This window comes from Corvus kubaryi, unplaced genomic scaffold (genome assembly GCF_017639235.1).
Source record: "Corvus kubaryi isolate FWS band 111438036 unplaced genomic scaffold, C.kubaryi_AGA036_p1.0 138, whole genome shotgun sequence".
In the NCBI taxonomy this organism is placed as follows: domain Eukaryota; kingdom Metazoa; phylum Chordata; class Aves; order Passeriformes; family Corvidae; genus Corvus; species Corvus kubaryi.
In genome coordinates, this window is record NW_024580672.1 from 1,480,624 (window position 1) to 1,495,827 (window position 15,204).

The 15,204-nt window shown below is 35.6% G+C and overlaps 1 protein-coding gene across 50 annotated transcripts in view; it reads left to right on the forward strand.

The window, feature by feature from the left end:
- KCNMA1 (potassium calcium-activated channel subfamily M alpha 1) overlaps positions 1-15,204 on the forward strand; it is a 439,385-nt gene that overhangs the window by 191,320 nt on the left and 232,861 nt on the right. For all 50 annotated transcript variants that reach the window (XM_042018554.1, XM_042018555.1, XM_042018556.1 and 47 more), the window contains one exon: positions 8,037-8,098. In XM_042018554.1, coding sequence (XP_041874488.1) covers positions 8,037-8,098 — 62 coding nt within the window. The remainder of the gene's footprint in view (positions 1-8,036; positions 8,099-15,204) is intronic.

Sequence of the window (15,204 nt, forward strand, 5' to 3'; positions counted from 1 at the left end):
TTTTAGGCTGGACAGCAAAAAAGCCCCCCAATGTGCATGCACAGATATTTACAGACATATAATGCCATCCACTTAGCTCTAGAAAATGGCACATTTTGATAGAAAGTACTGCTATTTTTTTGACTAATGATACTGAATTGGAGAAGTTGCATGTATTTTAATTGGTCATATTGCCAGGCACTCTCCCAGCAAACCTAATTAACTTCAAGCTAGAGAGCACCATTAACAGATGGGAGTTTTTGTCTTGTATTTTTTCACTAATTAGAAAATCTCAGTCTTTTCACATTTATGAATTGAACAGAAATTTTCATTTTATTGTCAATATGTCAGTAGAAAGTTGAAGAAAAAACCACAATCTGTATAAAGAAAGCAAAATAAAGCTGAAATGTTAACATCTATTAGAAGCATGTACAGAACAGAACACAGCAAAAATACTTCCTTTTTAAAAATACTTCCTCAAATGAGATTGGAAATGTGTATGGAAAAAAAAAGTACGTGAAGGTACTAATTTTTTTAATGTATTTTCTGGTTTGATTTTTCATATTTCTGAGTCTGATGTCAACTCTGAAAATTCCTGAATTTAGATTTCACAGCATTCCTTTTAATAGGAATTAATTCCTATTAAATTCCTTTTAATAGTCTGCTCAAATGAGAGGTAGTCTGTTCAAGTCTATGTAAGGAAGCTGAATCTTTTATTGGAGAGAGAATAAAACACAGCTTGTGGCAGGCAGACTGAATTTGCTAATTCTCCTTAGTGTGGTTTCATTCAGAGATGTTCCATATCTTATTCCCAGTGACCTATTTCATCAGTTACTTACTACAGTCATGAGTGGCTAGGCAAGCTCACAGCAATTCTGACCTTTACCATGGCTTTTACTTGTACCTTTCAGATATACCCAAATTACTGCTCTGATGCATAAATTCAATATGCAAGAACTGAATATGTGGCTAATTTCTTTTTTTTTTTTTTGGTAACTCTTCTGTGTCTGCTGTATCTGTTTTCTCTCCCAGAAATGTTGTTTCTGTATTTCTTATCAATATTATTCAAGTCTGTAAAAAGAGATGCATTAAATATGAACTGTATTTTAAAAGATATATTTACTGTAAATACAGAATTTTAGTTTCAGTAATAAATTAAAACATTGGTCTACTGGGTAGTAACTCAGTGGGACCAAAAATACAATTCCAGAAACATGGGCAAAATGTTTATCTTAGAGTTACTGACACCTTTCTACTTAAATAAAACCCTTTAATGCACAAAGCCCCTTTGGTGTCATAGGTAGTGCTGACACTATTGCCATGTCCTGCTTGAGCTGTTTGTGATTACTGTGGTCGCAAGAGAGCTCTCAGCTGTGCAAGATCCACCTCAATCACCTGTAGTGAAGAGAGTGGTTGCCCTAATAAGTTGACATGAAGTATTCCTGCCAAATGAAAGCAAGAGGGAGAATTGGAAGCCTGAAGAGGTCAAGTAATATGCTTTAGTCACACACCACAAGACTGGTAGGACTAGGGACAATAACCAAGTCTTCTGATTACTCATGGTCATTATCCAGAGCTCATGCTGGCCTACTTTGCTGCCTTTTGTTTTTAAATTAAATCCTTGCTATGAATTTTCTGACAGAAGTTCACTAAAAGTTTACTGCCCCATGGTTTATCTGATAGTCATTTCTCACTCCCCTTCACCTCCTCTTTTGGATAAACTCAGACTTTTCTTGGAAAATGTAAGTCTATATGAGCTTTGCTGAAGGGGAAAATTTATATAGCAAAAAGATCTCGTAAAGCTGCCAAAGTTTGCAGTACTGTTTTTATCGTGTGCTGATGACTAAATTAGTTACCGTAAAATTTAATAGCTAATTAACTTTTTAGTTAACTCCTTTTTGTGTAATAACAGTAAACAAAATACAAAATCAGAAAATTTGACTGAAAGGAAATGACTTGCATGTAAACATTTTCAAGTCTGGATTTGTGAGAAGTTTTTAATGTGGCTATAAAAATTGCAAAGTTTGAGTTTAATACTTTAATTGCTTCGAGCTCAAAACTAAGAGTTAGTAAAGTCTCTTCAGAGCTGTGTGATCTTGAATCTTTTCCGGCTTCGCTGAAAGATGGGGTTGCTCATCATCGGGCTTGAAAGTGCTTTAATTGCTTCTAGAATTGGATGTTGAATTCTAGCTGGCATTCAAAGGCTGGAAAAAATAGTAGAAATGTAGATTATTATTTTTTGTTATTTGTCTTGTGACACCTGCCTTTTCTGCAGGCAGACTGGTAGGATCACTAAGTCACTGAGACAGATTTAATAGCAAGGATACTGCCCAGCAGACACAACCTTTAAGATTCATAACCTGTGAGCATGTACACTGTCATCAAGAGCAGGTGCTGGCTGTAGAATTTGCACTTTGCCTGTATTTGGATGAGAATCAATGCATATATCACTGTGTCTTGTCATAGTGTTAAGTTCTGTCAAGCATGGGTCTTATACAGGGAGTATATTAACATATAATATATAATGTTTCCCTGCATTTTTGAGTAAAAGGTAAATGACAATTTTTCCCAGTTTCTTTAGTATCCTTGTTTGAGCTTTTCATTTAGTATTTATTGCTGGTAGGAAGGAGCAAGAGGGAATCTTGTTTAGTCTTTTGACTATTTTATCACTTCATCTTTCTCCTCTGGTTCACTCGCTTCAGCCATCATTTGCTTGTGTTTCACGCTTTACTCTTGTAAGGTGGCTCACAACTGCTGCCTGCTTAGATAGTTTTCTTCAAAGAGAAGCTGGCATTAAATGCAGTTTTTCTAGAAGATATTAAGAGAGCATTACATCAATAAGAAATATGATCTAGCAAACCTGAGTGAGGTGGACTGGCATTCTAAGAGCCCCTTGGGAGTTCACGACCCCATAGAGTAGATGGTGGATATTTTGTACTTTTGTCTTGGGCATTCTAGTTATTTATATGTTGGTCCAGGAGGGTCCAGGTAAAGAAGAGGCAGTAGGACTGTAGGCAGGGCAATGAGTTTAAGCCCAGAGAAAAGTCAGTGTACAACTTCATCTGGAGCATGGTCCTTGGTCCTGTTGATGGATTTGAGAGATCCTGTTCTACTTTACTCCTGGTTATCAGACAGGTTATAGTGGGGAAAAAAGCCTCTAAACAGCAATTTCCTACCAGTTTCTATAAAAGTCTGGATGCATTTTATTTTTCTGGACAATCACAAAGTTCTGAAGGCTGTTTTGTTGGATTAATTTACATGAATTTTATAATTTGACATCAAGCAGCTGCTTTAGTTCACTGGTTTATGTCCATAGGTAACATAAATAAAAATATCTCAATGAAGTAAGTATCACAATACAAAAAGGTAGAACACTGATTTTTTTAGAGCAAGCATCGATATTGTTTTATAGTAAATAGAACTTCATTTGTATTTACATTAATCTAAGATACATTAATTGCTCAGTTGTTTGTGTCAGCTGCAGTGCATAATTTCTTACCACTTGTGGCTTTGCCTACATGGAATGCTTTCTGAATTTTGTTCTTTGCATATAGGGTGTCAGTTAGTGGGACAGCAATTTTAGGTAAGCCAGTCTGGATCTTCTATGGTCAAGACTTGCTCAGGTCTTAGTTCTGTTAAATTGCAGTAATTGCACAGATGTGGGTACATCTCCTAGACTCTGCAAATCAATGCAGGGATTGCCAAGCTGGAAGTAATTCTTAACTTCTGAAATGTAACTTGAAGCAGGTGCATCCTTAGATTTCAAAGGTTTTCATTCCTAACAAATCTGGACAAATAAATTCTACCTGTCTATAAAAGAAATACAATTAATATCTTAATTGATGTTTTAAGGAAGTTTGGGGCTTATATTTAAGGTCTGAAAATTTTCATCCAAGTTAGATCAAAACGTCAGGCTATTTGCATCTTAGTGCAAACTTCTGTGTAACAAAAGTTTAATGGATCATTAAGGTTTTAGCTTTATGTATTTAGGAAATAATTTGTGTTCTCCATAAATAATTTGAAATATAGAAACTAATGGAATTGTATTTTAAATTATAGTTGATAAAACTGAGTAGCTTATTAACAGAATTTACTGTGTGGGTGTAGAAATGAAAAGTAAGTGAATTTCAAAAAAATATTAATAATGAACAACCTAGTATATTCTAAGCATTGGAGTAGCCTTAAGGTTGAATAATTTAACTATAGAATAAGAATTTGAAAAAAGAATTTTTGAAGAACAGTACCAGAATAGATTGTTGTCAGAAAAAATAAGAACTCTCTGATGCCTTGAGGTGTTAGAGGTTACAGGATTTCTGAAAGTTTTTTTTTTCACTGCATACTTCTTATTTTAATACTTAACATTGGAGGAAAATAAAAATAGATGATTATTCCTTTTTGATTTTCTGCTTTGCCTCTTGAGTTCTATGCTATTTTATATTAATTATGTTTGGATAGTTTAATCTTGTATAAGCCAGAATTTGCCTTTGAAACTTCAAAGAGTTCTGTTTCACCTTTCACAGAATGTTTGAGTGTTACAGGGTATGAGAGACTGAAGTTCCTGCTCTGGAGTCTCTTCGTGGCTCTTCATTATTAACTGTACCCTCCTGTCTAATGTGACCAGCCTTTTCATTATCCCGTGTTGGTTCGATAATGCTGTTACGGAGTTGTAGGGGGAACAGTGCCACCGCTTGGATTATCCCTTTGTTGCATAGGGACCTGGAAAGTGAGCTTAATTGAGACAGTGTTTCTCAAAGTTGGTGCTTCCCTGCAGTATTATCATGCTGTTACACCCTTATCAAAACTCCCGTTTTTTTTTTCTTTCTCTTTTTTCTTTTTGTATTTATTATGGATGCCTAAATTTTGACTGCAGTCGAAGCTCTTCTGGAGCATCTTGGTATCAGTCAAAGCATTTTTAATTTTCCTTAAGTGGATTTTTTCTACAGTTTCTCTGACTCTTGCCTCAAAAGGCATTCTCTACTTCTGTTGAAATCTGGGGCTGGATCTTCTCTGTTCCTTTTTCAATGAAAGATTTAGGGATATGCAACAACTATTCCATGTATTTCCTCCTCTTTCCTTTAGCCAGATTGGTGTTTATTTTTAATTTGTTAGTAAGTGCTTAGACAGTATAGCTGTTAGCATATGAGTTCACATTTATCAATCTTAAACAAACAGCAAGCTATTATAAATTAAAGGAGTCTTTCCTTCTGTACAGAGAGAAGTTACAATAGATATGTAGCAATTGCAATGTTTTGCCAAATGCATTGAAATAATAAACAGAGCAAGCAAGCATCTCGCCATGGCCTGGTTAACGAAAAAGGCAGTAATTCACATAAATATATGCTTTCCCCTCCCTTAGGTTCTAGTTGCTGTGAATTTGGGTTATGGGTCTGTGTTTGTGACAGCCCTCAAGCATAGCAAGGTCTCCAAACAAGCATTATCTCCTATGGCAATCTAGGGGAGACTAGAACAAACTCACTAATTGTCGTCCTGGGCCTGAATAACCAGGTCACGTTCAGCTTTATTTAAATGAGACTATAGCAACAAACTTGCATCTGAGACTATTGTATAGCATACAAGAGTTTGGAGTTTGTTAAATTCTATTTCTTTTTTTTTTTTTTTTTATTTTAGTGTAACTTTAACCTGATTGATCCAGGGTCTGCTTTTTCCACACACTTGATGTATTCAAGTGCAGCTGAATTCCTCTGTCACTTAGGAAAGAAAAAATGTTTCTCTGTTAGCAGGAAAAGGAAATGGAGTTTGATTCCATTCTCTTCTGATACCCTTTCTGTGATTCTTTGAGACATTACGAATCATGTTAGGTATGTGTTTTAAGGCAATAGAAGAGAAAATAAGCCTTGATTTAAAATCAGGTATATATATTAAAGAAGGAGAGTGTTGTAGCTTTGCATACATATCTCACTCTTTGGTGTAGCATGGGAATCTGGAGCTGCTTGCAAAATAGACATATTTGCATTTTAGTGGCAGTTATATGAACTGTCGTAGAACACTTAAATTCCTAAAGTGTTTTGGAAGATCTCACCCAGGATCTGTGTAACATTTAAGCAGCACAGTCATGATGAATAAGGAATTGGATATAATTCAAATGTAAGGCTGATAAATTGTTATGCTGGGTTTGCTCTACAAGACTCCTTTGGGTAGGAAGCAATGACTGAATGTTGTAACTTAAGACTTGCTATGTGAAAAAAAAAATAAAAATCCTTTAAGTTTCACAAAGTCCATGTGTATTTTGTGAAACTTGAGAGAATGAGTGTTTATAGAGTCCCAAATGGATTACAAGTTTAGTTTTTCAAATTTCATTTTCAGCGTTAAGTGGCCATTTCAGCATTCTGCAGCCCAAAACTCCTGCTATAGGGTAAATCTCTTTTGTACTTTGGCTTTTTTTGGGGTAGTTTTTTTCTTTTTCTTTCCTTTTTTTTTTTTTAATTTGTACACTGTTTGCTTTGGGTTTTTATTGTTGGGTGTTCTTTTTAAAGAAATAGCTATATTTAATAGTGGTTTTGAGGGTGCTGTTAGTACAGAAATTATTCCACAGAATGCAGGGTAAAACATTACCACTAATGCTTGACTTTAAATTATTTTAAAGTGAACAGATGTGTTTGAAACTGGTTTGGGTAGAATTAAAATTTTTGCCAAAATTGTAAGCTCTGTGCTCTCAGAATACTCAGCATCTTTTTAAATTCTGTTTTTAAAAAAATGAAGCCTTTCCTTGAAATGGACTGATAATAAAGAATGGAGCAGATTTGATTCAGATCCAAACTGCTATTGTGTGTAGCTTGGAATATTCCAACAGGTAGGGCAGAGTGTGCACAATAATTTGATTCCCAATATCTTAATTCAGAGAAAAATGGGCCTTGAGATCATTGCTAATCATAATTTGGGATATATTGTCAGATGACAATCCACAAGTTCTATTTGCCACAATAATTTCTTGTGATGGTGAGACTCTTACCAGCTGATATGAATTTAATAGCTTATTTCACCTTGCAACACCTGCACACAGTGAAAGAAGATTTAAACTCTAGATGTTAACATTATATTAGACTCAGGTAGTAAAAATGTTATTTCAATGAGTTTTGTGCTTCAGTCCTTGAATTTGACTGACAGATCTCATTGGTACAGGTGATAGCACATCAGGTAAGACAATAGATACTTGTACTCTGGCAAAATACCCTTTTTCAGGCATTCAAAAAGTAAAAAATGTTATGGTCAGCAAGATCTAAAAGTAAGGAAAAAATAATTTAAGCTTTCAGTTGAATAGTTATTTTAACAAATAGTAGTAATTATGTAATATTAATACATTAATGAGTTTATTTTATTGGAAGATATGTACATGTCTGATACTGGCTGTGCAGAGCTCCAGAGTCTGGTTATGTAATAATTACTATACCTTGCTTCAGATGCTGCCTTTACGGCATTGAGTGATAGCTGAGAGCAGAGGATTTTCAGACAGTCCACTTTGAATGAGCACATTGCATGTCTCCTCCTTGTGCTGTGATCGTCAGGCTTGTTCATAAGACAGCAGCTTCAGAAAGAGGTCTGAAGCCTGTATGGAATCAAAATATTTTTATTTCAGCGCTCATCTGTTGCTTTAACAGTTAAGACTGTCAACAAAAGTCGTAACACTCATGACGTGCTGCACCAAGTATTGCTTTAAACTGTTTGAAAGTTCAGTATAATCTCAATGGACAGGAGTGCAGGGTAAATACGTGTTTTTACATAGTCTTACACTTTTCTTGTGGGTTTCACAGCCATGTATATAAATGGAAATTCAGTCTAATCTGTCACTCTTGGTTTATGCGCCAATGAGCAATCCTGAAGGATAGGTTTTGTAAAGCCAGATTTTGTCCTCCTTTCAATGCAAGAAAGCATTCTGTGACAATATATATAATATTTGAAGTTCAAGTAGGAGTAATTTTCTGAAGAAAATTAGACCTGAAATAAAACTAGCTTCTTATTTATTTTTGCCTTTTTTTTTGTATGTAAAAGAATAAATGGTTAATATTGTTAAATAATTACTCTTTTCTTTTCTTTTGTAGGTTGTCTTAGTCTTCGCTCTTAGTATTGGTGCTCTTGTAATATACTTCATAGATTCATCAAAGTGAGTATTTGAGTACATTTTCCTTTCTCTCCTTTCCTGCAGCAATTATACATCTTTAAATTTCTCCATTCATCTACTTCAAATCAGTGCTTGGTCTCATCGCCTGAGTGCAAAGAACTTTGTAATAGCACAGGTTCTACAAAAATAATTCAAGAATGGGAAAATAAAATATCACATAAACTAGACTGAACACAGTCACATTGGATCTGTAGAATGGAGAGGAAAACTACTTTTGTGTATTGAGATTATAAATACTATTGCAAAATTACAGTTTTTATATTCATTATGCTGTGTAGAATCTTTCAAAGTCAAGACTAGGATAAGAAATACAGGCTAAAAATACTTGTCAAAAAATTGCAGTTTGCAGGGTGATAAAAGCGTCTTGGGAGACTGACAGGAACACTTCTGAAAATCTCAGCTTGAATTAGACAGTACGAGCATATTGTATCTTGCATATCTGTATTTCCAACTTCTTGGTGTGATAGGTTTCTACCAAGATAAGGTGAACTACTAACAGTCTGCAAAGCATCTCAGTATTTTTTAGATTTACACCGACGTTATCATACAGTGTTGTGGTTTTGGCCAGGAAATAGAAAGTTTCATCAGGATATGTGGTGGTTTGATACAAACCAGGGTAACTCAAACTGTGTTCTGATATCATTCATACTCCACCCTTGTTTTAACATCAAGCTGGACACTGTCTGTGTTGTAACAGGCAGATTGGTAGCCTAACATAGAAGAAACAAATAAAAAGGTACTTAAATATTCTTCTTTGATTACAGTTCTTTTTGGAGAGTGATATTCTGAAGTATCAATGGTAATTTAAAGTTCTATGATGACATGCTTGCTGTTTTTCTCTGAACTAGTTTAAGGCTTTCCATTAATGCAACCGTTAAGATTGTACGCCAAAGTCAGTCCACATGAGCCTGCCTAGCTGTCTGTACTGGTAGTAGTAATGTTCTGAAACAGTCATTCTGTGACTCAGAAAATCAGACATTCAACTGTTGACATCTGTACATCCTGATATTTAGGAAGGTGGTGGCACCAGCAAAAGGCATTCTTGGATACATGGATGCCAGCTCTGTATTGTGTGAATTTGAAGCCATCGATGTGTCAAGCATAATGCAAATAACTAAGGTAGAGGTTTTCTTTGTGGAGAGGAGCCAAGTGGTTGGAAAATGCAAATCTTGAGCTCCCTGGAAGTGAGGACAATTGGCTTTCCTTCTTAACATTTCAATGGGTGTTTTCATTAATTTTAGCAATTTTTCCTTAGTATGTCACCACTGAAGTACATAAGGTGGTTCCTTTCTGAAGACCTTTGTAAAACTTTTTAAAGCAGAGTGGCATATCTTCTGGATACCTGATATCTCCAGGTTGAAAGTGTGGAATAGATTAAAACGTGTTTCCACTTGTTTCAGTTTCAGATCAAGTACAGCTATGTGTTGGTGTTACTGTCTTTTGTGAAATGAATGGATTATATAATGAGTTTTAGGCAGTGCATTCTCAAGTCTTTGATTGTTTTCCTCAAGGAGAGCAAAGTTGACAACATGGGAGAGTCTCTGGGACACTTGAGCTTTCTTTGGGCCACCTAATCCATGTACTGCCACCAGCTTATTGACTGTACTTTCACACTTTTTCTTCGGTTTCTCCTCCTTTCTCCTCTCTTACCCTCCTTTACTTACACAGACACATCTTGCTCTTTTCTGGGTTTTTTTTGTAAATGCTCACTAGTTGATTAATTTATGTTAGAAACACCCCAGATATATTTCTGAAGAGAAAAATTCTGCTTTATTCTATTCTGCTGACCTGACACCCATTTCAGCAATGCAGAATCAAATATAGTGATATATCAGTCTACTAAGATCCACAAGTACATGCTTGGAAAAAGTCATTCCTTTGAGAATTTGGTCAAACAGGAAATAATGAAGGTAGGGCGAGAGGAATGCTTGTGATATCCTCAACAAAGCAGCTGGAACAACAGAGACTACAGCTTGACCAGGGTCAGTGCAGACAAATGGGCTCTAGTGTTCCCACCAGAGAGATGGTTGGCACGCACCAGGGTGTGCTTTCCCTTAACAATGCATGCCAGAGCCAGTGTGTTCTGCCCAGGCCATGCACTCTCGCCTGTTTCTGGCTCTTATGTGTAGAGTTAGAAAAATTGTGTCTCCAGTCCACAGCTGAAGAGTGCTAGTGTGAGCAGTTGTCTAATAGATCTTGCCAGTGATCTATTCATCCAAGACCCTTAATCTATTGATAGATTTATAGATACAATGACAGGTATGTCCACAAAGGAATCCTGCATGGCTTCATACCGAAGGGGCATCAAGAAAGATGGGAAAAACAGCACTGTTTCATTAGATATGGAAGGGGAGAGTGAAAAGACCACAGTTTTGTCAGGCAAGCATGTGTCATGATTGATTTTAGTATGAAGGCTGAATTGAAGTATGAAGGTTGTCACAGCTGTGAGAGGAGGGGAAACTAAGAGCATTTTTATGCTCCCCAGTTCATCACTCTGATAGACACTCTGTCAGAGTAGTACCAGATGAAATGGCACATCCAGTGCAATGCTGTTTGGAGAGCTCTGAGCTCAGAAAATGGTACAGTTTCAGCATCCTCCATACCAGTTAGTCCTACATCTCAGCAGAGCCAATTAAATAGCTTTGTGTTGCTATAAAGTATTTCTGCACTGATTCTGTTTCTGAAAACTTTGGATTCTGCACCATGCTTCATCACAAAATATGGCCACAATTATGATCATATACATCTGCTTTGTGCGTTTTGCAAATGATATTTTAGGCTTTCCTTAAAGCTTTATATGTTTCTAAAACTATCAGAAAATACCCTATATGCCCTCCACATCTCCATACCCCTTTCATTAGTGCTGTGATAGGAGAGAGAGCACAAATAAATACTTTCAGCCAGCACAAACTATTAATCAAATCATTTTATAAGAAGAATGGAAATATCTTTAAGTGTTAAGCCACCCTGTCATGGTTGCAATTTCATTGCTCACATTCTGACTACTGCATCATTATTCTTTCTTTGGTCTAACTTCTGTTATATATATAAAGTATCCACATACATATCTGACTGCATAAAAGTTCACTCTTAAAAACACGTATTAATTGTATTTTTGTGTTTTATTTTGTATATGGATGACTTTTTGAAAGGATTGTGATTCCCTCCAGGAAAACAGGTTTTTTGTGCTTCTTCTGTCTCCTGTAGTACCTTTGAGTTCATTTTTTTGGTCTTTATTACTTAGTGAAGCAAGTTTTTCTCACCTATGCTAAAAGTTAGACTTTATGATCCCAACCTAGGTGATTTTGTCTACTTGTGAGGTAGCAATATTAGCTGGAAACATGTTAGAGATACTATACTAGAAATTGCTTAACAAAACAATGCAACCTGAAAAGTCTGGTTTCTTGTTTTGGAGGATTCATGCTGGTTTCTTGCCATTGCATGGGAATAAATTAGGAAAGATGCATTGGAAATCTGTATTCTGTTTGAGGAGTTTCCTATGTGACAGCACAAGGAGAAAAGTGTCATTGGCAAGTTCTCTTGGAAAGTTTTACTAGAAAAAAGACTTTTTTTCCTAAAAGCAACACTTTGTTTCAAGTCCTTATGAATTCTCTTTTTTTGTGGGAACATTTGAGGATAAGCTGTGATAGGGTACTGTGTTTGCCTTTCCTGCTTGCTTGCTACTGCTTCTGTTTTGTCTTCTGAAAGACATTTGATTTTGCTCAGCAAAATGTTCTACAGAAATACTGCAAGCCTGGTGAGGATAATTTATTTAAATTTAGTACAGATACAGTGTCACTACCCAGGAGAATCCACATCTTTTTCATCTGTTTAGGCTGTGTTACCCCTTTTACAGACATGTATGAGTTATGAAGTTTATCTGAATAGTTCAACAAGTCTGTATAAACAAACACTCAAGTGTTTTTAGATACCAATCTCATTTTCATTACAAATCACTAAGCTTTTCCATATTAACTGGAATAATCTGCAGAATATTTTGATGACTCTGTTTCATGGCCCTTCAAGGAAACAGCAATTTTAATTTCATTTGTAAATCAACAATTCAATGCTGCTACATCTGAATTTTGAGTGGATCTCCTCGGCCTGATGTATAAAAAAAAATCAAGATGGGTCTAATAGGATCAGAAATCAATTCATATAAAAAGTTCAGTTTGAGCTTTGATTTTATTGTAGTTTTCAGGTTACAGTTTCCTTTTCTGAATGTATTACTTTTCAATTTGCAAGGCATATAAAAGTAAAAGATTGATAATTTTTTTTTTTCTCAAGTAACCAGTTTTAGGGCTGTGGTATATCATTTGGCTGAGGATATCCTGTGCAGTTCAGGGTTCTGTACCCTGAAGTATGTATTTACCAGTATTTTGAGTGTGTACAGATTTTACACAGCCTTTCAGTCTTCATATTTGAGGAGTTAAGTAGGCAGGACTTAACTAGTACTAAGCTTTGTTTCAAGCCTTCCTGCTTATAGTGAAATTCACCCTGCAAAAATATTTCAATTATGTTTATAAAGTTCTGCTTTGTCTTAGTACACTCATTAACCCACTCTAAGACTACTGGAACATTCCTTCATACTAAGTACACATTAGAGTTTATATATATACATTTTTTTATGATGCACGACTAAGAGATGTAGAAGTTGACTTAAAATTCTGGGATCTGCTTCAAGGAAATGCTGTTAGATTGTTTACCATTGCTAAAATTGCTAAAAATACAATAGTCTGTATCTTGGCAAGTCGATTAAAACAATATTGTTCCCTGCATTCTTGGGAGGGAAGTCTCTCACAATGCCTTGCAGCTGGTGGCCTTGTAAAATTTTAATATTTTCCTAATTTTAATTTTGTTAACACTGTATCAATTTCTGGCTGTGAGCTAATAAATTTTGTTCCATGCTGAAGTAAATCCAGTTGTATGTTTTATCTCCACCTTTTTTTACATAAACAGGGAAAAGGAAACTTTTAATTCCCCTTAGTTTTATTAACTGCTCACGTCTCAAATGGAGTGATAGGTGTAATTTTCTGATTTAAAGAAAATTTAGCTTAAATATGTAAGTGAATTTCTTGAGTGTTTATTTTCAAGTCACTTGGTTTTTTACTATTATAACAGAACTATAACTTCAGTTGTTCCTGCTGCTGATTCTCAGCAAATCAGAAAATCTGTGGTTCATAAAGCGCCAGTCAACACCCTTTAAACTGGTACATCATTAAATAAGATTTTTGGTCATAAGTATTTTACTTCTATCTTTACTCTGTTTGTAATAAGTACTGAGTGTACACCATTATTGCTTTAATTCAGAAGTGGTTTCCGGAAGAAAGCCTTATTTGTGACAATGAACTTTAATTTTCTTCATTGCTCTGCAAATTTTCCTGGGAAAGTGTCCACAGCTAAGATTCATTACTTTCATTAGCATGCTACAGTTGAAGCCAGGTGGGTGTGCAGCTCAATGCATGGCCTCTGCAGGCAACTGAATACCAGAATGATTGAAGGATTTTGTTAGGCACAGATGGTGTTAATTATGAGTAAAATCCAGCAACAACAGTGAGACGATTACTATAAGGCAAAAACCAAAAGAAACAAGCCACAGTGGAGGGGAAAAAACCACCTGGCAATGATTGTCCATGTGTTACTATGCAGTTGGCGCTCTAGGACAAAGGGATTAAGTATGATTGTATGTCACCTAGTTTTGTTGTTAGACATTGTCCCTTGACCACCAATCATTACAGGATTATCGTGAATTATTAAAAAAGCTGGATGTAGTGAGGCATACTGGAAAATAAGATGCATGATTTATGTACTATCCATCTCTTAGCTAGAGTGTTTGCATTCATTCTCATGTTCAGAGAGCTTGAGTTTGGCAAATTATATGCAGATAAAATTTGTAAAACACTACCTGAACAACTCTACCAATCAATTTAGGAGATTATAATAATGAATAAAGGTAATTCCTCTGTATGTGTTTATCACATTAATGAAATAACATTGGATTACACTGATTTTTGCTAGTGGTACAGAATCTCTGGTTAGGCAATATGGAAATATTCTGAGTTCTCTAGACAAACCACTGTAATGAAGTTTCTGTTAATCAATGCCAGTAGTTTGTGTTTGCTAAATGGGTGAAAATGAATTGTTGCAAATGAATTAAATGAGAAATACTGTGGATGAGTTTCAGATAAAATGGCAAACAAGATTTTTCTTCCATAATAATAGACAAATCAAGCTCTGGAAATTTTTGTGTACTGTTTTTATCCCTTGGTGTTTTACAGAAATTCTTAGCAACTGTGATGCACAACCTTGATGATGTGATAAATTCCAATGGGACTCATTTTCTGAAGTGTTAGGCCTTGTACAAGATCTCAGTAACTGTAATTTCCTCTTGGCCTGTCATTGAGTATGACTGAGTAGAGGTTGGCTCTGTTTTCTTTATACCTGAAGGAGGCTCCATCAGGTATTTATAGATATTGGTAAGATTCTTTGAGCCTTATCTTTGTCAGACAAAACAGTCCCTCAGTACTCTCTCAGCCCTCCTCATGAGACAGGACTTCAGTCTCTTAACATCTTTGTGCCTTTCATTGGCCTTACTCCCCGATGTCTGCATCTCCGTGCTGGAGACATTTCCTGATGCAGCCTGGAAAATGCTGCTGACCCCTTTACTGCAAGGGCCCATGGATGGCTTATAGTGAACTTCTAGACTCAGGTCATTTTCTGCAAAGCTGCTTTCCAGCTGCAGCCAGTTGCATGCTATGCTAAGGAATCACTGAAGTTCAAGTTTGTATAATCTTATTATTTTCAAAAGAAGTCAGTAATCTGAAATAGCAAAACTTTTTACATGCAGTGATATTTACAGGCTTTATTTGTATTAAAATGTTGCTAGACAGGCCTTTAAGTAAATATCTGTCACTTAAATTAATGTGTTTATACTGAACATACCAGGCTTGAGAGTTCAATCATCAAATAGCTAAATCCTCACTTTTTCATGACCCAATTCTTATATGGTATAAATTTTTGTCATCTCTTAGACAAACGAGAGTACTGTATTTCAGGAATCAGATCTTTCTTTTTTAAGGGCTAGGTGA